This window comes from Eubalaena glacialis, chromosome 15 (assembly GCF_028564815.1).
Source record: "Eubalaena glacialis isolate mEubGla1 chromosome 15, mEubGla1.1.hap2.+ XY, whole genome shotgun sequence".
NCBI lineage: Eukaryota > Metazoa > Chordata > Mammalia > Artiodactyla > Balaenidae > Eubalaena > Eubalaena glacialis.
The window spans coordinates 67,050,532-67,072,902 of record NC_083730.1 but is presented as its reverse complement, the minus strand read 5'-3'; the positions used below and the strand labels follow the sequence as shown (position 1 = coordinate 67,072,902).

At 53.9% G+C, this 22,371-nt stretch overlaps 1 protein-coding gene across 3 annotated transcripts in view; it reads right to left on the bottom strand.

Annotated features, from left to right (window-relative positions):
* PI4KA (phosphatidylinositol 4-kinase alpha) overlaps window positions 1–22,371 on the bottom strand; it is a 95,242-nt gene that overhangs the window by 45,192 nt on the left and 27,679 nt on the right. For all 3 annotated transcript variants that reach the window (XM_061170170.1, XM_061170169.1, XM_061170171.1), the window contains exons 4-19: window positions 21,823–21,911; window positions 19,415–19,487; window positions 18,620–18,879; window positions 18,076–18,142; window positions 15,511–15,659; window positions 13,908–13,973; window positions 11,761–11,857; window positions 10,497–10,688; window positions 10,051–10,151; window positions 9,362–9,491; window positions 8,499–8,631; window positions 7,415–7,510; window positions 6,871–7,054; window positions 6,354–6,457; window positions 4,369–4,537; window positions 2,899–2,949 (exon numbers count right to left, since the gene is read on the bottom strand). In XM_061170170.1, coding sequence (XP_061026153.1) covers window positions 2,899–2,949; window positions 4,369–4,537; window positions 6,354–6,457; window positions 6,871–7,054; window positions 7,415–7,510; window positions 8,499–8,631; window positions 9,362–9,491; window positions 10,051–10,151; window positions 10,497–10,688; window positions 11,761–11,857; window positions 13,908–13,973; window positions 15,511–15,659; window positions 18,076–18,142; window positions 18,620–18,879; window positions 19,415–19,487; window positions 21,823–21,911 — 1,961 coding nt within the window. The remainder of the gene's footprint in view (window positions 1–2,898; window positions 2,950–4,368; window positions 4,538–6,353; window positions 6,458–6,870; window positions 7,055–7,414; window positions 7,511–8,498; window positions 8,632–9,361; window positions 9,492–10,050; window positions 10,152–10,496; window positions 10,689–11,760; window positions 11,858–13,907; window positions 13,974–15,510; window positions 15,660–18,075; window positions 18,143–18,619; window positions 18,880–19,414; window positions 19,488–21,822; window positions 21,912–22,371) is intronic.

Sequence of the window (22,371 nt, the reverse complement as noted above, 5' to 3'; positions counted from 1 at the left end):
ACATGTGGCCCAGGCTCCTCTTCGACCCCCAAGGGTCAGAGTGCTCCAGCCCCTCAATCTGCTCAGAATGCCCTTGGATCCCCTTCAGAAATCAGGTGCCTCCATGCAGCAGATATGAACCCAGACCACAGGTCTGCACCAGGCTGCCTGGGTTCCACTCCCGGCTCCGGCACTTTGAGGCAAGTTCCGTGCCTCAGTCTCCCGTCTGTGAAACGGGGATAACACAGTCCCTATCTTGCAGGCTGTTGTGAGGATGAAGTGGGTTACTGTCTCAAAGGGGTTCAGGTCAGTGCCTGGGTTACCACTTCCAGCCCAGGGGTCCCTAACTGGGGGCCTACCTGGGCCCCTCCCCCTTCCCTTCCTGAGGTGAAGTGCAAACCCTTGAGGACAGACACCGTCTCTACGAGGAAAAGGGAGCAGCTTTCACACAGGTCTATGACCTGAAAGTGTTAGTCCCCAAACATCCTTTTACAGGCACCAAGATAATGACCTGTCCAAGGCCACACAAGCTGCAAGTGGCCCGGGTGCCCGGCCGAGCGGAGTGCACGGACATTTTCCGCGCTTCGTGACAGCGGGGCAACTACGTCTCCAACTGTAGGTTCAAGCAATGGAATCAGTAACATTTCTGAAGAGCATCACAGAGTCACAGGACAAAGACCACCAAACCCAGGCAGGAAGGAGCCTCGGAGGCCATGTGAGCTGGCGCCCCCACCCCAGGCTCCCAAGATCACTGATAAGGGAACAGCTGCATTAGGGCAGAAACCCATGCTTCCTGCCCAGACCTACCGGCACGTCCACTCAACTAAGTCATTGAAGACACTGTGTCATCGAAAAATCCAAAACAGAGTATCTTTTTCTTTAAAATAAAAAATTTTTAAAAAGAAGTATAAAACATTCAAGCAAACAAACAAAAAAACTATGGAAGTTAGCCTCTCCCAGAAGGTCCAGGGTTAGGGTGAGGGCTAGACCCAGAGAGCAGAGGCAAGAACCATGGCATCTGGGCTCTGTGTTGAGCAACAGAATCAAATATTTGTTTCCTCCTCCACAATATAACCATTAACTTGTTGACACGACGACACTTATTCCGTTCAAGTAAAGGTCACGGTATCAGAGGAGACACGGGTGTTTCAGGTGAGCGTGTGCTAGCCTATCATTGCTAACATATCTGCCTGCCCTGACGCGCCAGCCCCGCAGAGGGTCACCCCATCTTTTTGAGACACTCTGCTGGCACAGCAGGCGCGGAGAGACTGGGACACTCTCCCAGGACCCCACATGCAGGGCCAGGAGTCCAACCCCAGCCCCAGTGACCCTAAAACTGGTGTGCCCCCAACCAAACCTACAAGTCATCGCTCCCCAAAAGTGCGAAGTGTCCCCTATAGATTTCTTCCGTGCATTTATTAAACTCCAAACAACAACCGCCAAGCACACTTACAAGCTCACAGGAATACATACGGGTCAGAGAACTGTGGGGCTCAAATATCCCAGAACTCGTTAACTTGAGAGGCCCCCCAGGCGTGCTCCCTGTCTGCCAAACCTGCTCTCCATGGAGCCCTCCACGGGCCAAGGACTTCATGCCCCTCGCCCTTCCCTCCAGGCCAACAAAGTGTCCTCGTGGCGCTTCTCAACGCACTGTGCGCGAGTCGACGTCAACCATGACGTCTTTAGAAACCGACCCGTGGGTGCTGGTATAAACCGTCACGGTCCCAGCAACCTACAGGCCCTCAAGGGGCTGTGGGGGCCCTGACCGCAGGGAGAGGCGGGAGGGCTCCCAGGGAAAGTGGGAGGCATGAGGCAAGCCCGAGCTCCAACCTTGCAGCATGCTTGGGGAGAGGATGTTGTCCTGGAGCCCAGCTGAGTCAGCCACCTTCGGGGCAGGGAGGAGGGGACAGGCAGAGGGTGGGGGTGGCCCGAGGCAGAACCCTCCCTGGACATAGCCTGCGACTATCAGTCTCACTATCAGAGCCAAGAACGTAAGCCAGTTAGCTGCCGGTTCCCATCCGCCTTGGCCCCCATCCGCCTTGGCCGGCTGACACCGGACCCCCAACGGTCCCCAGACTCAAATGACGAATGCCCACAGAAGCAGGGACTGAAACCACTTTGCAGAGATAGGAGAGGGCTCCCCAACCGCCCACCGGGCCTCGACGCCCCTGGGTCACCACGCAGCCGGAGGTCAACCCCTCCATGTGCGGGGACACCCACGTAAATGCTCGCGACTCGAACGAAGAGGGAGAACTGGAGGCGGAAGCAGGGGCTTAAGCAGAAGGCAGGCTAAGTGGGAGCTCGAGAATCACCAATGAAACAAAGCCGGACGCGGGTCTGGCTCAGGTCTGGCAGCTGGGAACGCCTGGGCCAGGAAAAGTGACATCCGTAAGGGCCACTTGGGAAGAAGTGGCCACAGGCTGAGACAGGACAAGACGGACACCAGCCCTTGACTGCGTCACTGCTGCGGCAGAGACAGGCCTGAGCCATCCCCGACAGGGCACCAAGGGCTGCAGCCCCAAGGCCCAGGCACCAATGAGAGGCCCCAGGCTCACCATGGGGGGTTGGGGGTAGGGGGAGGGGTTGGAAGCAGCACTGGCGGGCCACTGTCAGAAGCACCTGAGCCGGGCGGGAGCTCAGGGAAAACCTAAGTCAGACCCCCACACCTGAGGAACGGGCAGTAGGGTCCTGGTCAGCTGGCCAGGGGTTCGGCCGGGCATGGATAAAGGGAGCGACGCAGCGAGGCCACAGCAGGCACATGCCCACGGGGCAGTCGTAGAAGCTCCGAGACACAGCCACAGATGCAGGATCCCTGCAGCCTCAGAACAGCACCTTTCAGGGAACTCGCTGCAGGTCTCTGGGCAGCACAAAGCACAAGCACCGCACCTGAGTCCGAGACACCAATGGGCGGGTACTCACCACAGCGATCACAGGGATGAGGACGCCCAGGTTCCCCGCGCTGCTGGAGGCCTGGAGGAGAACAGAACTGAGTCACTGATGAGCCCGCACTTCTTTCATTGAAAAGGAAAAAAAAAAAAACCTGACACAGTGACATGAAATTCCTTAATCTACACGAAACAATGAAAAAGATATACAGAGAAAGATGTATAAAGACGCATAATCTTAACAGATTAAAAAAGGGAAAATCTTAAAAAAGGGAAACAATTTGAATGTCAAACAGGAGAAGGATTACATAAACCGCGGCAACTCTGCACAAACATCACAAGCTGTTACAGAGACGGCGCTCTGAAAAGCACTGTCACCTTAAAAAGTGCCCAGATCAAACGTTAAATGTAGGAAAGTATGTTCTCACACAGTGCCAGCTACGTAAAATAGATTTGCATAAAACACCTAGGAGAAAATCTGTCAAAAGGTTAACGACGATTGTATCTGAGAGAAATTTTTACTCTACTATTTATAGGTTTCTGTATCTTTTCTACAATGAATACACATTCTTTCCAAGTCTGGGAAAATTTGGGGGTTACTTAAAAATAACTAAGTAAAAAGTCAGCCACCTGGCCAGACACATGAGGAGCAGCCCGGCTCGGGAAGCCCAGCCGCTCAGTTGACCATGAGGGCATCGACTGCCCACTGCAGCAGGGCTGCTCCATCTTCAGGGATGAACAGGGTCGGGACAGCTTGCCGAGGCCCCGTGGCCGCGCAGGGGTGGGGACAGAGTCCTAAGCTGGTGTCCCCCCAGCTCTTGATTTCTGTCCTCAGCTCCTGGTGGTCAGCGTGTTGGCCAGTCCCCACCCCACCCCACCCCCCACTGCTGCCCCACAACACCTGGCCTGTCACTGCGTAGGGGGGTGGGTGCATGGGCAAGCTCAGTTCGGCACCCAGGGAGCCCCTACCCCAGCCGGGGAACGAAACAGGACACCTGAGCGTTGAGCCCGGGAGATGCAGTGAGAGTGGCGGGGGTGGGGTGGGGGGGAGCTGGGCCCTGGAACCCTCAACAGGGTACAGCCTCGGCCTCCTTGGGCTCCGGGTGCCTCCCCAACACCCTCGAGCCCCCGTCTCCTGTGCACAGGGAGCTGGGCCCCACTCAGGAGACGAGAGGAACAGTGGCCCAGCCTGCTGTGGCGGGGAGCAAGGCAGGGCTGAGCGGGGCAAAGGGTCTCAGGCCCTGTTTGCACCAGCCCCTCCCTCCTAGCTGAGACTTTCACTCGAGGCTGCTGCTCACTCGCTTCCACCTCAGAGAGGCCTTGAGACCACCCGACGCCCCTGTTTTGTTCCCATGCCTGTCCTGCTAAGCCTGCAGGGGCAGCCCCTTGTCTGTCTGTTCACTCCCGCCAGCACCCCGGGAAGGAACCAGTCCCCCGTTCCTGATGTCACCAGGTAAAGGGAGAAAGCGCGGGTTTCAAGGCGGTGCCCGGGGCTGAGCCCTACCTTCAGGGCGGGCCCCTTCTCGCTGGCCCTTTCGCTGGCCCGCTTGCCCTCCAGCCCCAGCTGCACAAACAGCTCCAGCAGGTTCATGAGCAGCTCGTCCACCAGGTGCTCATCCTGGATGTTGGCTGCGATGTTGGCCAGGGCATTGATCACAGCCAGCGAGCAGTGCCTGTGAGAGAGAAGTGACGTGGACACAGTGCGGGCCCCCAGTACTGTGAACAAAGACCCCCAAGGCGAGGGACATGCCACCAGAGGACACTAGCCCTGAAGGAAAGTCAGCTGCTGTGGAAGAGACCCCAACCTCCCCCAAGACAAGTTGGGGGCCCAGGGGCTGTTCAGCTTCTAGGAGCCTGCGCGTTGGGGCATGTTGACTGTCTCGGGACACTTCCTCCAAGTGCCCGGGCGGCCACGCAGCTGAGAACGGGCATGTCGCTCCCTGGCACTTCCAGGGGACCCACTTCCCCTCCAGTTACAATCTCCCTTCATCACCACCACCAGGGAAACTGATGACACTTCCTCCTCCACCTGGGGCTGAGGTTAGGGTCAGCTCACACCAGACACTCAGGAAGTGCTCAGTGGTCCTGACGACCTGCCCCGACCCCGTCACCCCACGTAAACCCTGAATAGGAAGCTGACACCGCACACCAGCGGGGCGGCCGGGCTCTGAGTGCCGGGTCAGCTGGATGCTGCCGCAGCCGGGCTATGCCAAGTAGCTCAGGTCTTTAAGGCCCAGTTTCTTCCTGAGTAAACAAGGATAATAATTCCCTCCTCGCGGGGCGTGGGGGAATCAAACAGTCCCTGTGAAGCACGTAGCACATTGTCTGCCCCCGAAATCACAGAGCAATGGCAGCCGGGACAAAAGGCATCCCTTCCCAGACAAATCTCTGGGGGAGGAAACGGATGGCAGTGGATGCCTCCGCCGGCGGGAGACCAGTCACTGTGGGTGGCACTGTCAGAAAGTGCTTTAGGAAGGAAATGTGGCAGAAGATGAGGAACTGGTAAGTCCCGTACATGGCACAGGCCGAGCAGCGAGGCAGAGGCGGGGTCAGAGGTCAGAAGGAAAGACAGGGAGGGGAGGGGCGACGAGGCGCAGGAGCCGCTCTGGGAGCGAGATGCAAGGGAAAGAGGTTTTGGTCTGTGTGTCGGTGTCACTGCGGAGACCAGAATGGACAGACAGGAGAGGGAGGTGAGCTGGCGGCCCCCCAAGGCCAGTCCTGCGTTCCAGTGGCCGGGGCTCCCGTGGGAGCGGCAGTGAGAAGGCAGAGAAGCAGCCATTGTGCTCAGAGCTGTCACATGCATACACACAGCCTCATACACCCACACAGCTGGTGAGGAAATTAAGGCACAGAGAAGGTTAGCATGTCCTGAGGTCACACAGCCGCACTCCCACCCCCTCCCCTGGGTGGAGTGGTCAGGAGGGGAGAGGAGAACCTCCGCCCTGCCCACCGCCCTCCTGACTTCATCTGACGAAGTCCACGAGATCCTCCAAACACAGAAGGACGCGTCTCGTCCTTGGGGCATCCCTGGGGAGGGCGAGGACTCACGCAAACATCATACATCCAAGGCTGTCAACGTCTCCTCCCTTGCCCTCTGAATCCACCCTGAGGCGAGCATCCGAGACTGCACAGGTATGCAGCACCGACCAGCAGAAACACTGGAAAACTACCTAATGTGCAGCCTAGGGCTGGCCAGACAGATTGTGGTGCTGCCTCCTGATGGACACCATGCTGACATCCAAGGTGACGACGGGCAGGAAGGCTGGTGCTGCTCTGTGAGAACACGGTCACCCGGGGGCGCTGTGCCCACTGGGTGAGGAGCTCAGAGGTGCTAGCTCGGGGGCGGCCCTGTGCGGGTCATTCCCGCCTGGGTACATGTATTTCTAACATGTAGTGCTTTTGTAAGAAGAGATGTTTATTTAAAAGACAAGTCCCCACATCTCACATTTTCGAAGGATCGAGAGCAACAATGAGGTTGGGAAGACTTACCTGTAGCCGTGGTCCTTGTAATCCTTGGTGGCAGAGTACACAACAGAGCTGGCCTTCACGCTGATCTGCTGGAAGAGATTCCACACCTCCTGGTAAATGTATTGCTGGAAAAGAGTGAGGGACACGTGACCACATCTCCTCTGGGAGCGCCCTCCATGGACACCCAGAGGGGACACACTGGGGACCAGGGACAGTGCGGCCTGAAACAGCATCAAGGTCAGCCCTTCCTAAAGGTTTATGCAAACCTCAACTTAAACACCAAGAGTGGAATAGGTTCCATTTCCATTCTATTCTATTAACATCGGCAAGAAAATAGTTTAAACCTCTTTCTCCGGCACTCTTGGAACCATTACACTATTCTCCTTTACTTGGAAAAAAATCTCACCATTCGGTGTTAAGAAAGTTGGGAGCATTTAACTCTTCTGCAGGGTAAGTTTAATCTGTATTTTTACGTTCCTGGGAATCAAGGAGTTTCCCGAAGCGCGCCCAGGGAGAGTGGGTTCCCGGCCATGCTTACGTTTCCAGTGATGACCAGGCAGCCAAGCTGGTCGATGATGAGCACGTCAAGGGGGGAGGGGGGCTGGCAGAACTTCTGCTGTAGGATCTGCAGGATCGGCTCCATGACCTTTGGGGTGTCCCTCAGGGCCACTGCGATGTGGCCCAAGGCTCGGATGGTGTGGTCCGGAATCAGGTGAGCATCCCTATGGGAGGGAAGGACAGACGTGCCCTGGGAATGGTGCTCCAGCACACAGCAGGGAAATGAAGCCGGAAGCCAGGACCTGGACCCCAGGGTCATCAGTCTCTCAGAGGAAGCGTCCATCTGACAGTGACAGCCTGGGATCTGCAATCACCAGCACCAGGCGGGAAGACGGAGGTCTTTTCCCCCAGTGTCCAGGGTGGACGTTCCAAGGTGGGCTTCAGCAGACATCGCGGGACAGACTCAATGCCCGACGCCATTCCGTGCCAGAAAGCAGCACAGACGCGCGAATGCCAGCGGCCCCATGAGCCTGCACAGGACCGGCTGCCCCCGCCCCCAACCCCCGGGACAGGACAGGACGTACTTGTCGCTCTCCTGGGAGATATAGAGCCGGTTGGAGAGGCTGGCCAGGAAGGCCTCCACGATCACTGCGTCCACAGTCAAGCCAGCCTTCAGGCACCTGAGCAAGGAGGAGGCCAAGCAGAATGAGGCATCAGAATAACCAGATGAGCATTTTGTGTTTGATTTTGGTTGAGTTTTTCCTGTCTCGGGCCTGCAAGGTTTAAAGACCCGCTCTGAATACTCTTTCCCCAGGAATCTGAATGAACATCATTACACAGAATGAATTCAAAGAACAGCTGTAGATTTCACCTCTTGATAAGTATCTCAGTTAAAAATAGTAACTTCATTATCTTGCCCAGAACGGTCTCCTTCAGGGTGTCATACTCATGCCAATTCCAATTTAAAATTCCCTGTTTCTCAACGAAAGTCACAATAGCTGATTCGAAAGACAGATGGTCCCACGGTGGCTGAGGGAATGTTAAAATTACATATCAAGGTTTTAATAATATGGAGAAATACTTATGCTCTAGAGAAGGGGAAACCTAACAGCCCTAAGGAGCATGAAATCTTACAGGCATCTCTCGCTCCCCACACATTTGGCTCCCAGGCCACAAAGTCAGAGAAGACAGTCTGACAGAGTAGCTGGGCTCCAGCCCCATGGCCCCGAGAGCGAGGTGCCAGGACTCAGACAAGGAGAGGTACATCTCCTGCAAATCAGAATGTATCTGGTCCCCAAGTGTGGACAGCAAGAGTTCACACAGATGGAGCTGGTGCCGAAGGGACACTAGGGCACATAAAACCTCTCATTTATACCAAAAATCACACGGAAAACAAGATGACACAGGACCACATGTCATCTCTCTCTGGATGATGGGCTAAGGGATAATTCTTTTCTGTCTACTTTTCTACACATCACAGGTTTTCTCTGTTTCTTATTACGTTTATGATCAGGAAAAGAAAGGCAGGAAATTTTTTTTTTTTTCTTTAACATGTAGCAATCTCCCTTTTCGGATCCAGTGCAGGTTTAGAAGCTTCCCTGAGCAATAACGTCTCTGGCTCTGCCTGACACCCCGCCCCCGTCCCCCCAACCCCCCGAGGCCACCCACCTGCAGACGTTGTCGATGGCAATGTCCCGCAGCTGCTCGTACATGGACGGCTGGCTCTTCTTCCCCGACGCCACATTCAGGGTCGACTCGGAATGCTCGTTGGTTACGCTGATTTTTATATCATTGCCGGCAACTGGAAGTAAAAATTCAAATATGTATCTGGTTATGCCTGTCGCTTTCCATACCCGTGTTTGAAATTCAAAACCAAAATCAAATGTAATCATCTTTAGCTATAAAAGCAATCACTTTACAAAGACTTCACCAAGGATTTCAGAATCCAAAGTGTCGGAGAACAGAAAGGATGAAACAAATGTTTAAATCAAGGAAGCACACTTAGGTTACAAAGCAATGAATACATAAAATAGCAACGTCTTAAGAAATGATTCAGAAGTCCTGGCCCCTAGGAGCTCAGCCCCAGCAGAAAGGCAAGGGCATGGCCTGAGGGCATCCAGCTCACGCGTAGGAAGGCGGGAAGGGTGGGCAAGCGTGAGAGCAGGGCCCTCAGAGTCTCTCCACCTGAAGGGAGAGGACAAAACGCCCATCTTGGTGGGACTGGGGGCAGCATGGTGATACCACTTCAGCGCCCGAGCGCGCAGCAGGGTACTTAATTAACATCGGTCACCAGACGTGCTCTGGGCCTGTGGCAGGGGAGCGGACGGAGCTCCAGGCCCGGCGTCGGGACATGGGACGCACACTGCAGGATGCCCCAGAGAGAGCAGGTGCCAAAAAGAGCAGGTCTGGAGTGGGACCTGGGGCAGTGGCAGCGGGAGGGAGGCCTGGCACCCCAGGGGGTTGTGCAGGGGAAGCCTTGGGGGGAAAAGGTGGAGGAGCAGCCCAGGGATGGCGGCCTCTCGGCCAGTTACCTGTGTGGTACTGACTGTGGCACTTGTACAGCTTCACCAGCACGGGGGACGGGACCACCAGGAAGTCCCGCAGGGATGGCGTCACCGAGTGTACCACCACCGGGAACCTCTCGCACAGGCGGCCCAGGCCCTGCAACGCACAGCGGGCCATCAGGGGCCGCGGGGGAGGTGCCCACCCCCTCAGACACCAAGTCAATCAGACTTCCAAGGGCCACCCGGCCATGGGGCACAAAGACAGAAAGGGGGTGGTCGGGACTCTCTCCACCCAAAGGCGAGATTCACTGTTAAAGTGTGTCCATCTCTTTTGGAAGAACCTTAGGGGAGAAAGGGCACCAAGCATTACTCTTACACAACGGCAGACGTGAAGTCAGTGGGGTTGGGACAAGGTCAGAGTCTTGGCACAGCAGGCTGGCGTCCGAGGCCTTGGGAACGCCCGGCAGATGCAGGGCAGCCTCCACAACGCAGGACTTGGCTGTGCCTGGACCCCACTTGCAGAAAGCCTGCTGGCCGTCAGCAGCGGCCTCCCAGCACTGAACTTGTCCACAGCAGACTCTAGTTCAAGTTCCTAGAGGCAGCAGCTCAGACCTCGCTGCTGGTGCCCGCCACAGCCTGGCCACGGCAAGAAGGCCCTGCTGACGGGCGTCAGCACCGCGCCCCCAACCACCCCCACCGGGGCCCGTGAGACTGACCTGCAGACAGCAGATGAGCAAGGGCAGGTGAGCAATGATGACCTTGCTGGATGTCTTGGACTGCAGCTTCTCAGACAGCTTGATGCACAGATTCTCTGCACCTAAGTTCAGAACAGAGGAGGGTACGGACCTTTAGCAAAGGCCAGTGGTCACAAAGACTCCCTCACCAGTCAAAATAGAACGTGACTAAACCCCGGGCTCACTAACTCTGAGAAGCGGCTCCACCACAAAGTGTCGGAGGTGGGCGTCCCTGCTCCTTTCCTACTGCTGTGACACCGTCCTGCGGGGTGGCCTATCCCTCCACTGCCAGCCCCCACCCTGTCCCGTGTCCTGAGCGTGGCTCCCCCCAAACCCCCACCTTCCTGGACCAGCACCATCTCCCGTCCTGAGCCCCCTCCTCTCCTCGTAAGCAGAGGACGCGCCAGGCGGTGGCACGGGGAACCCACCCTGCTCGTCCTTCACAGCCCACACCATGAGGTCCACGCAGGCGGCACTGGCCTGGCAGCGCAGCTTCAGGGGGCTCAGCTCACTGTGGGTCCGGTCCACGTCGTGCAGGATCTTCTGGAGCTCCCCCTGGCTGGTGTTGAACTGCTCCAGCACGAAGTCATGGACCTCCTTCACAAAGGAGGTGGGCAGGTCTGCAGGAGGGAGAGCGGGCACAGATTCAGGCTGTGAGCAGCCTTGGTCTTTCCCTTGCAACAGACACCCAGGGAGAGGGCGCTGCTGCTGGCTACCATGCTTCCAGGAAGGCCGGCTGGGGCGAGCCGGGACGGGCACGCACGCCAGCCCTGCACACATGCTACCTGACACTCGGAATGGTCACCTCCCAGCGAAATGCGAGCCAAGCTTTGTTTTAAGCTGTCAATACACTCAAACCTGAACACGAGACACAACCTGGGGAGTGCCATCACCAGAACTGGTCCGATTAACGAAAAGTACTCCTGTGATACTTTCTAAAAAGGGTGTCAGTTATCAGATGTGGGAAAGCTGGATGCAGCCCGAGAAGGACCCAGTCTGCAGCCTCTCCCAGCTCTCGTCCTCGGGCCTGGACAGTGCAGAAGACCCGAGAGACGGCACAGGCACAGGGCAGACTGGCCGAGAAAACCAGCAGCAGCCTGGCTAGGGGAGGCTGCAGGCTCCAGGGTCAGGCCGAGCAGCCAGCACCTGCCGCTTTTCGGGAACCTATCCCTCATGGTGGCCCCAACCAGGCTCAGGTCCCAGGAGCACTTGGAATCAGATCAGGAAAACAGCTAAGGAGAGATTATGGGACACCCACAGGACACCATGTGGTCATCAAAGCTCTTGTTTATGAAGCACATTCAGCAACTTAAGGGAAGAGCCTAGGAAAACTGTGTTTAAAACACACAAGAGAGCCTGGAAGGAACTGCTAACTCTGTGTGTGAGCTCCGCTGACAAATTATTCTGAGTTGTAAGATCACGACTGCCTCGTTTTCTCATTTTTTTGTTTTGAAACATGTAAGGCAGACACATTAGACTGTATGCCTGACCAGGGGATCAGGACGACCCCACACGTCCGTGTCAGACATCAGCCGAGGAGACACACCCACCAAAGAGGCTGCGCTGCTGGCAGCACCGGGGGCAGGACAACAGGTGCATGTCCCTCATCGCCTGCTTCTCCTGGGAACGTGTCCACGCTCCTTGCGGACGCTGTGAAGCGGCCCTGGCACAAGGGCAGGACCCCACGCTCACCTTTCATGTAGTACAGAGTGTCCCGCAGCATCTTGAATGTGGCCACATAGAGGGGGTCGCTGAACGCGCTGTAGTAGAGGTCGGCGCTGGGGTTGGCCTGCGGGTAGAGGCATGGGACGCATGACTGGCACCGCCGGTCACTGCGGTGACTCCCTCCTCCCTCCTACGCTCACACTGCCCAGAGACGCCTGCGGGAAGCAGCCCCGGGCCCCTGGAGGACGGACCACCTTCTCTCACTGAGGGCTCACCCTCTCCGGGCATCTTTGAACAAGGAGAGTGGGGGTGCAGGAGCCATGGGGCCACAAGACCACATTGCACCCTGTCCCCCTCAGTGATAGACACGACAGCTGGGGCACCTTCGGATTCAGCCTACGTTTTGTAACTAAACTTCACTTTAAATTTTCTTTAGCAATCTCATCTAAAATGTGACGCTAGTTTTCTTCTGGGGAAAAAAATTCATCCGAGGTCTAGTGAGTTGAGTAAGATGCTGTTAATTTCTCTGCACACTCAGTCTAGTGCAATGGAAAGGCACGATTTACAAAAATTCTGACACAGGTAAGCGCGGGTAAGGCGGATGCGGAGGCAAATCCACAGCTGGAAGGGGCCTGCGGGGCGAGGCTGGTGGAGGCCGTGTCCCATGGGCACCGGTGTCATCAGAGGGCGCTGCGCGAATGGCCCTACAGGCACAGTCCTCATAACTCCCTGCGGGGCAGACGTGACACTGGCTGAGGTTAAGGTGACCAGAGGTCCCACCCCAGAGCCAGGAGGGAGGAACCCGGGCGGTGCAGCCCGGCCACAGGGCCCCAGAGCTGTGTGATGAAGGCCCTGCCAGCCTCTGTCTCCTCGGCTGAGAGCGGGTGTGCCGTGGGTTCAAGGAGAGGGAGTCACGTCTGGCACATAATAAGCACAGTCACTGCCAGTGAAGGTGGATGAGGAAGAGGATTATCCTGCAGTGACTCGGGTTCCAGCTTTTTTTTAGCCACAAAACTATTTCTTCAAATGGACATTTACACTAAAGTCCAAATTATGAAACAAAATATTAGAAACTGCTCTGTTCTGTGGGGAGAAGGGCCCCAGAGCCCCATGCTCCTGGCATTCCTCTCCCCTCAGGATCCAAGCCAGATCTTCACCACGACGGCACTCGGGCCCAACACGTCTGGCTGCTGTGCCTGCCAGCCCAGCTCTGGCCCTGGCCTCCTGGTCTGCCCAGGGTCACACGACCCCACACCGACAAAGGACACCAGGACACCTCTGAGAGCAAGCACAGTGAGAGCTCAGGCCCACGGGCAGGAGGGCTGCGGACCAGCTGGCAAGTGACCGGCCACACACGTAATGCCCACAGACAGCGGGGTGGAGCGCGTGCAGGGCAGGAGCTGCGGCCTGCAGCACAGGGAGGTCCCTGGTGGTTCCCTTCCCGCTTCATAACTGAGCCCGGTGGTGCCAGGCGCTGCATGTCTTATAATCGGATGAGAGAAAGAACGCCAGGCTTAACAAGGAATCTGAGCCCAGCACATGGCCACAGCAGTCATCAGCCTGGAAATCGGTGATCCCTCTGGACCCTGACAAAAGGGGGCTGACCCAAATGTTCCCAGGGACTTTGAGGCCACCCAGCAGCGACATTTAATGATTTTATAAATAAAGCTGTGGGCCTTGGTTCCGAACATGCTAAGGAAAGAAGATGCCTGAGTACACACCCCTCACACTCACAAGCCAGGGCCTGCAGTGCCTGGACTGATGAGGGGTGTGTACCGAGCCTTGGCAGTGGCTCTGCAGGCACCGTGGGGGCAAGGACCACAATGGAGCAGAGTCGGGGCCCAGGCCGCAATCCAGCTCCCATGCTGACCATGGGACGTGGGCACCAGTTAGTCCTCCCCGAACCTCTGCTTTCACCTGTGAAGTAGAGACCCTGACCGCTGCTCAGGGGCCAGGACGGGGCACCGGTAGGGGACACATCTAAAGGAGCCAGGCACAGGGCGAGCCCTTGGGCGGCAGGTGTGCTGTCGTCACTGGAACGCACGCTGAAGTCTCAGGGCGAGCCTCTTACTCACTCCAGTGGCCCCACCCCACCCACTGCAAACCCTCCCCACTTCCCCCGCACAGGTGTGCCCGGCAGGTGATCTCGGCGTGATGCCCTCAGAGGGACGTACCTCCGTCACGCTGGCTACGACTGCGTCCAGGGACTTGAGAACAGGCTCCTCAACGATCTTCTTCACCTGCAAGGGAAACGAGACCTCGTGAGCACCTGGCACACACGGGGGGAGACAGGAGTGCCAGCTCATTCCACTGCAGAACAAATCGTGCTGACGGATGAAACCACATCACAAGCTCACGGTGAAAAACGGATGCAAATAAGAGGTCAACAATGAGCACATCACTGGAGCCCCAAGGCTCCAATACACACACAAAATGTCCCTAATCCTGCCATCGCCTAGAACTTCTTTCTTACCATAGATGGGAATGAAATAAAAACAGAAAAGGAACCAACTCCCTCAAATCTGGGGACATGAGGTTTCCATTTCCATGAAGCGAAAGCGCTGAGACTCCAGGCAAGACTGACTTTTCCCCCCCGAGGCCCCTCCCGGACGTGGTAGACCCCCGTCACAGCCGGTCCCCAGGCGCCAGCGACGCCCCCTTCCCGGGCCAGGGCGCTGGCTCTTCCGGGTGCTGCAGCGCACACTGCGAATTCCTCACAGGAGCACTGGCCACCCCCACCCCGGCCCCACTCTGTACCAGTGCTCGGGACAGGAAGAACTGTTCTGCCGACCGAGAACCGCCTGAGAAAACTGCCACCACATTACAGTGCTTTAAGGTTATTTTTAAAACATATGGATAATGATAAATGACATGCCAGGAGAAGAAATTTAAAAATGGTTTAGAAGAAAACCTAACCTTGAAAGTTAAAATATACTGAAAAACAGATTCCCCTGAACGACCCAAGACATCCAGCCTTCAACTGGAATCTCTTGACATGACCCTAAAGAGCTGCTGTCCCGTCGGGACACTGACAGCGTGGCCAGCTGTGGGGAGGGGGGGGTCTCAGGACAGCCGGCTACTGAGCAGCTCACCCTGGCTCCACCCTGCCCGCTGACACTGGGCCATCTTCTTGCTTCTCCACCCAAAGCCACCATCTCTGGGCCATTTCTGTTCACACTCCTCACAGGCAAGAGCCAGGCCCCCGGCCCCCGCCTCACCCCGACCTTCTTCTTCTCTCTCATTCGTTCCAAAGCAGAAAGCCCTGTCTTTGGAGTCTGTCCTGGCCCACCCGAACCCACCATGCAGCACCCCGGTACAAGCACGGCAATTTCAGGGGTGGGTCACAGGCCCAGCCACTCCAGGACTCAGACAACGGCATCTCTGACGCGACTGCAAAGGTCACACAAAGGTCCCCAGACAGGAAACATTAGCTCTGTATTAATCCAAACAGAGCAGCCCTTGAGCTGGGTCAAGTGCAAGAGCAAGTGGGCTTGGTGTTGGACCACCGCCTGAGCCTGGGCCCTACCCTTAGCCCTTAAGGTACTTAACACCAACTTCCTCACCTCTAACAAGGGGACGCGTGGCCGCGCCCCACGTGGCGGCTGCAGGGACAAATGAGAACGTGCCGCACAGCAACTCCGAGGATGTGACCCTCCTTCCCTCTTTAATCTGAAAACTGTGACTACCAAGCTGTGCTGTGAAATATAGGCTGACACAACTAGCAATTCCACTGGTTGATACACCCGTGGTCCATCTATCCATCAAGGCTATGCTTACCAGGTTTACGAGTTCCCGGAGCATCTCCAGGGGAATACTGAACTCCTTGTAAGTGATGCCATTGAAAAGAGGAGAAACGGAGAAGCTGGAGCTGATGGTGGAGAAGTAGTAGTCGGGCTCCGGGGCACTCCCATCAGGCAAGTAAGAAGCTGACGGGGCAAAACCAGAAAGTCAGTCGCGGGAGCATGCAACCCAGATACTCCCTCAAGAACCAACAACGGTATCGATTTTGCTTTTGTTTATACTCAAATTCCATGTTTTAATTAAGAAGTAAAGCCTGATATGATTCAGCAATCCCACTCCTGGGCATACATCCAGAGAAAATTCTAATACAAAAAGATACATGCACCCCAACGTTCATAGCAGCACTATTCACAATAGGCAAGACATGGAAACAACCTAAATGTCCATTGACAGATGAATGGATAAAGAAGATGTGGTACGTATACATACAATGGAATACTACTCAGACATAAAAAAGAATGAAATAATGCCATTTGCAGCAACATGGATGGACCTAGAGATCATCATACTAAGTGAAGTAAGTCAGAGAAAGACAAATATCGTTATGATACCACTTATATGTGGAATCTAAAAAAAAAATGACACAAATGAACTTATTCACAAACCAGAAACAGACTCACAGACATAGAAAACAAGCTTACGGTTACTAAAGGGGAAAGGGGGTGGGGGAGGGATAAATTAGGAATTTGGGAGTAGCAGATACAAATTACTCTATATAAAATAGGTAAACAACAAAGTCTTACTGAATAACACAGGGAACTATAGTCAATATCCTGTAATAAACCATAATGGAAAAGAATCTGAAAAAGAATATAATATATATGTATAACTGAATCACTGTGTTATATATCAGAAACTAATGCAACATTATAAATCAACTATATTTCAATTAAAAAAAGAAGTAAAAGCTGGATTGCAAATCCTTGGGGAGGGTTGCCTCTCACTGGGGTGTTTCAGGTCAAAGCTTAGGTAGAATCATGTCCTAATATTTTCTACCCAGACATGTGAGAACAACAACAAAAAAAGAATTACACCTTTTTACAGGTTAAGAGCCATGACAGCAGGAGGCAGCTTACAACAGAGGGGGGGGGGGCGACAAAATACTGAGAGGAGCTGAGACGCTGGAGGCCAACACGGTGAAGCCACAGAGGGGGCTGAACAGGGGGTGGGGTGAGGCCAGATTAAAGGGAGCAGGTGGGAAGAAGGTGGGAAGAGGGTGTGTGTGTGCGCATGAAATGTGTGTGAAAACTACATAAAACGTGTATATACAATGCGCATGAACACACATGCTCCATGTATTTTCCATTATATATGCACCTGTGTGACCGGCTTATCTCACTCAGCATCACATCCAGGTTCATCCACGTTGTCACAAATGGCAGGATCTCCTTTCCTAAGGCTGAATAATATTCCTGGAGGGCATTATGCTGAGTGAAGTAAGCCAGCCACAGAAAGAAAAAAACTGCACAATCTCACTTATATGTGGAATCTAAAAAACTCAAAGACATGGGAGCAGAGAGTGTGGTGACCAGGGGCGGGAGGTGGGGAAATGCAGAGATGACGGTTATGCGGGCTGAGTCCAGAGAGCTAATTACACCATGCTGGATGCTAGAAATGCGCTGAGAGAGGAGGTGCTCTAACCACACACGCACACACACAATGGTGACTATGTGAGGAGATGTACAGTTAACGGCTTGACTGCAGTAACCACCTCACCACATTTATGTATATCAAACCATCATGTCGTTCACCTTAAGGACATACCAGTTTATTGTAAAAATAATGATAGTTATAAAAGAAGGCAAGAAGTCTGTGTCCCGGACACACACCACGACATGAGGATGACGTCCTGCGTGGCTGACCCAGCGCGTGGTGGACACAAAAGGAGGCAGAAGGCGGAGCTGCAGGGGCCACAGGTGTAAGATTTGGGATTTATGCAGTGGTGTCACTGACAATGGAACGGACAGTGCCATGAGGCGTGGAGGTCTTGTTTCCCCACTTCCTCCCCACAATCTGCATCTTACTTCCCTCGAGGAGAAGGTGAAGGCTATTGTAACTAGTGTCTGACACTGCACAGAGCTGTCACACGAATCAAATTCAGTAAATTACCTGAAAGTCCTTTGTGAACAGCAAAGCTCTAAAGAAAGTATTACTCATTAAACATAAGGTATTACACGAAGTCTCATTACTATGTTCTTTAACATTATCCATGCGCTTAATGACCTTAAACAACAAGAAACAAGAGAAGGACCCACCATTAGTATTTCCACCTGAAAAGCAGTGCTTTCACAGGTTAATGTACTAAGATTCAGATGGCAGGCATTTGGGGTCCTGTATAGTATTGTCTGCACTTTTCTCTATGTTTGAAATATTTTTAGATTCAAGTTTAAGAAGTTTAATCAAAAATAGAAAATAAATGCTTTCTAAAAGCTTGACACTCAAGATGCACAACAGCAGTGTCTGTGTTAGCATCCTCACAGCACAGGAAGGCCCTGTGGACCTCCCCCCTGGGGGCTCGGTCAGCAGAAAGGAGAAGCCCACCTTCGAAGTAGTGAAAGGTGGATCCTCCAGGGGAGCTGGGAGGGGGCACCCCTCGTTCAGGGCTGACCTGAAACACACAACCACACGCACAGGTAAGAAAGGCCAGTCAGACCTCAGTCAGATCCGTCTCAGACAAGGCTCCCTCTGCTGGCCAGAGCCCTGGTTCAGCCCCACCTCCTCGCTGAAGCCCACCCTGGCTACAGGTTCTCTACTGTAATTCTAAATTCTTGTGTCTAGCCATATATTCTACACCTGATGACTGAGCCAGATTATTCTCAGTGTTTCGTGTCCCTGTCTTTCTCCATGAGTCAATTACATATTCTCTACAGGCACCAACTGTCTTGCGCTCAGAAAAGAGCTGGCGCCCAAACACTTCACCTCCCAGGAGATGACTCACTTATAAATCTTAAAAAGGACAAGGCAACCTTTGTATTAAAGAGAACTCTAATGAGAACCTTTCACGTTCCCCAAGTTCCCTCAAACTACACGCGAGTGGGCACCTAACAAGCCCCTGTCCCCTGTCCGCCTGGGTGCATGGCCCCACCTGCGAGATGCTGGACACGCTGCTGGCCTTCCTCTTCAGGGTGCCCTCCTGACACACCGCCAGCAGGTTGCTGGGGAGGATGGAGCGGAAGTCGTTGAAGGACCGCCTCCGCACACCTTCCAGCTCCTCAGGGACGTGGAGGGAATGAGGAGGGACTCTGGGGAAGAGCCTGGACAGGAGGGACTCTTCCGTGTTGCTGTAACGCCCAAATGCGCGGGAGATTCCTATGAGGCACGGGACCGCGTACTTGCAGAGGTATTCTGGAAGGCAGAGGGAAGCCGTGGCGGCACCGCCCGGGGACCTGGGACCACCCATCTCAGGGCCCCCCACCAGCAAGTCCAAGGGCCAGAACTAGCCATGGCAACAGGGCCAAGCCCAGGCGCTGACCGGCGGTATTTTCCATCCATCCTCAACCACGGCTGCAGACACGGCCCGTGGGCGGGAGGTCTTAACCACGCACAGCACCTCCAAATCAGTCCCTCAGCCACGTCACCCGAGCAGGCTCCCTCACGGGACTTAATCAGTGCATTTAGTCCTTCTGGGAGCAGATTGGTAGCCTCACATCAGAGGAAAAATGACCTTCAAACATGTTACAGGTGAAGAAACCGAGCCCCAGAGGGGGAAGTGGCCCAGCATTCAGGCAGCAGAGCTGTGCTCACGACCCCACGTGGCCTCTCAGCTAACATGCAGCAAAGGTCACATCCACCAGATACACTGGTTGCAAAGAACAGAAAATCTGAAGACTGGGAAAAGCAAGGGGAAGGATAATCACAAACAATAAAAAGAAAAACATACCTTTCTCTTGAATCTCCAAGGCCTGGCACATTCCCAAAAGGACATGCAAAACCTGCAAAAGCGCCTCTAAAATCTGGAATAGCCAAGGAAACATAACACACAAACTTATAAACAAAATCAGATAAATATCACAAAATTAATTCAGAACTAGAGGAAGCTTTAGACATTCTCTTGTCCAACCTCATACCTGATCCATAACCCCCTGCACGGAAGCTCTGCCGAGGGGTCAGGCAACAGACCTTCTGCGGACAGAACCCTCCCTCTCTGGCTGGTCCACAGGCCTAACTCTGGAAACAGGTGACAGGCCCCCAATCTCTCTTCACAGCTCAACACCCCTGGTTCTTTCCATCCATTCCTTATGATTCAAGTCCTTGCTGATGGCCTGCCTGACTTCACTGTAGCTCAGTGTGTAAGAAACCATCTCCAACTGCAGTGTTCAGACAAAACACACTACTATTCCAGGGATGCTGGGGATCTCCGAGTAATCACCAGACTCAGCACGGACCCCAGATGTCTGTGGACGTGACACTGGCTTTCCAGCAGCCCTTCACACTGCTGGCTCCATGAACTCACAGAGAAATGAAATCCTTAAGTGTCTCTCACACATGCTGCCTCAAGCTGTGCCCCTCCACCCGCAGGGCTGTTATTTTTTTGCCCGTCACTGAGCCCCACAAAAGCTCAGGGCATAAGCTTTAGTTCACCGCGAGGGTCCTCGATTCCCAGCTGGGCATCCAAATCATCTACAGACGAGACTGACTTGCTTTCAGGATTTTCATCCCCGGTCCTGGCTGGTCCTAGCTGTTCAGCTTCCACCGCAGGGGGCAGGCAACCAGAGACTCCTGCCGGGTGCCCCTGGGGTGGTCCTTCAGGTGGCTCTGCAAACCCTGCCCTCGGCTACACTGCTGACCAAGGATGTCAGGAGAGGCGCGGTCCAGGCCCTGATGAAGAGCACCCAGACCGAGTCCCTCTCACTTCCCCCGCTTCCAGTCTTGGGGAATCCAGGCAGGAAAATGAAGTTGGTCTGAGGTGACTTGTTCATCACCAAACTGTTCACGTTTTGCTAGTGTCAAATGATGAGGAACAGTGAGGACCTGGAAAGCAATGTTTTGTCCATTTCACATATTAAAGTTATGCCACCATCTTCTGTGGTGACCTATTTCAACAGGTGTTACTGGTAGAAAAGCCCTGTTAGCTTTTTTTTTTTTAATTTTTTATTTATTTATTTATTTATAGCTGTGTTGGGTCTTCGTTTCTGTGCGAGGGCTTTCTCTAGCTGCGGCAAGTGGGGGCCGCTCTTCATCGCGGTGCGCGGGCCTCTCACTATCGCGGCCTCTCTTGTTGCGGAGCACAGGCTCCAGACGCGCAGGCTCAGCAATTGTGGCTCACGGGCCTAGTCGCTCCGCGGCATGTAGGAACTTCCCAGACCAGGGCTCGAACCCGTGTCCCCTGCATTGGCAGGCAGATTCTCAACCACTACGCCACCAGGGAAGCCCCCTGTTAGCTTTTTAAATAATATGTGATTCTAACATATCTAGTTACCTCTTTAGCCAACCCACAAGTAAATAAAGAACCTAAACTAAGAAAGAAGGGTGGAGACCAACATAATGGCAGAAATAGGGACACAGAATTTACAGTGTGATAGTAAGTAAAGAGATTTTAAAAATTAAAAAAGATACAGGGTGGCTTCCCTGGTGGCGCAGTGGTTAAGAATCCGCCTGCCAAAGCAGGGGACACGGGTTCGAGTCCTGGTCCGGAAAGATCCCACACGCTGTGGAGCAACTAGGCCCGTGTGCCACAACTACTAAGCCCGCGCTCTAGAGTCCACGAGCCACAACTACTGAGCCCGTGTGCTGCAACTACTGAAGCCCGTGCGCCTAGAGCCCGTGCTCCGAAACGAGAGAAGCCACCACAATGAAGAGCCCACGTACCACAATGAAGAGTAGCCCCCGCTCGCTGCAACTAGAGGAAGCCCCCTTGCAGCAACGAAGACCCAATGCAGCCAAAAATAAATAAATAAATAAAAGGAGAGAAATATGAAATACATTTAAGTAACATTTCCAACAAAATAAACTAAAACTAAAAAAACTGGAGCACTTGAAGGAACGGCTCCAGCTTTCCAGAAAATCTTCTCCTATGAACGTCAGTCCCCAGCATGGAGGCAGGAGGACGCGTGGCCTTTTGCTGCCCACCTCACAGGGCAACTGGGAAAGCTGAACGAGATAAGACTCGGGAGGTCAGCAGGGAACTAAGCACTGCAAGCAGGATTTAACATTTCTCATGTGTGTTACTAACAGTATGAAATAAATCAACATAAACAATCCAATCACTTCTTTTTTTTTTTTTGTCCTGTCATCACTTTGGGACTCTCGGATCTTACAGAAACACACACCGAGTCAACGCACACTTACCTCATCCCTGAGGGAAGGGTCCCTATAAGCCACGTCAGACAGCAAAGTGACCAAGCAGAAGCTGAAGCTCTCGGCCACCGGGAGGGTGCCTGGAGGCAGAAAGACAGGAATCGGATCATCACACTGACCAGCCACCCCATCTGGCTGTTCCCTCTCACACGGCTGCCAAGGACCTGCTTACAATGGAGGCCGCCCTCTTCAGGATGAGCCTCCAGAGAACAGATACGGGCCCAACGTGTTTGCTGAGAAAGACCCCTGCCTTCCTTGTAATAAAATGTTTTGGTTCAAGAAATTGAAATGTTTGCTGAGCCAATTTATAGTCTGAGATTACAGAGCCTCTCAACATGACAGATTCCATGTTTTATTCCTGACCTAAATAAAATTGGGAAATCAATCTTGGTAAGACTATGGGAGATGTTTCATGGAGGCTAACTGTCAAATACCAATTACTATCACTTTAAACTGAATTAATGTTTTTTTTTTTCCTTTTTTCTTCTGACAGGTGGAGAAAATCCTCAGAAGAGCACCCAGAGATGTGCTCTACTCCTC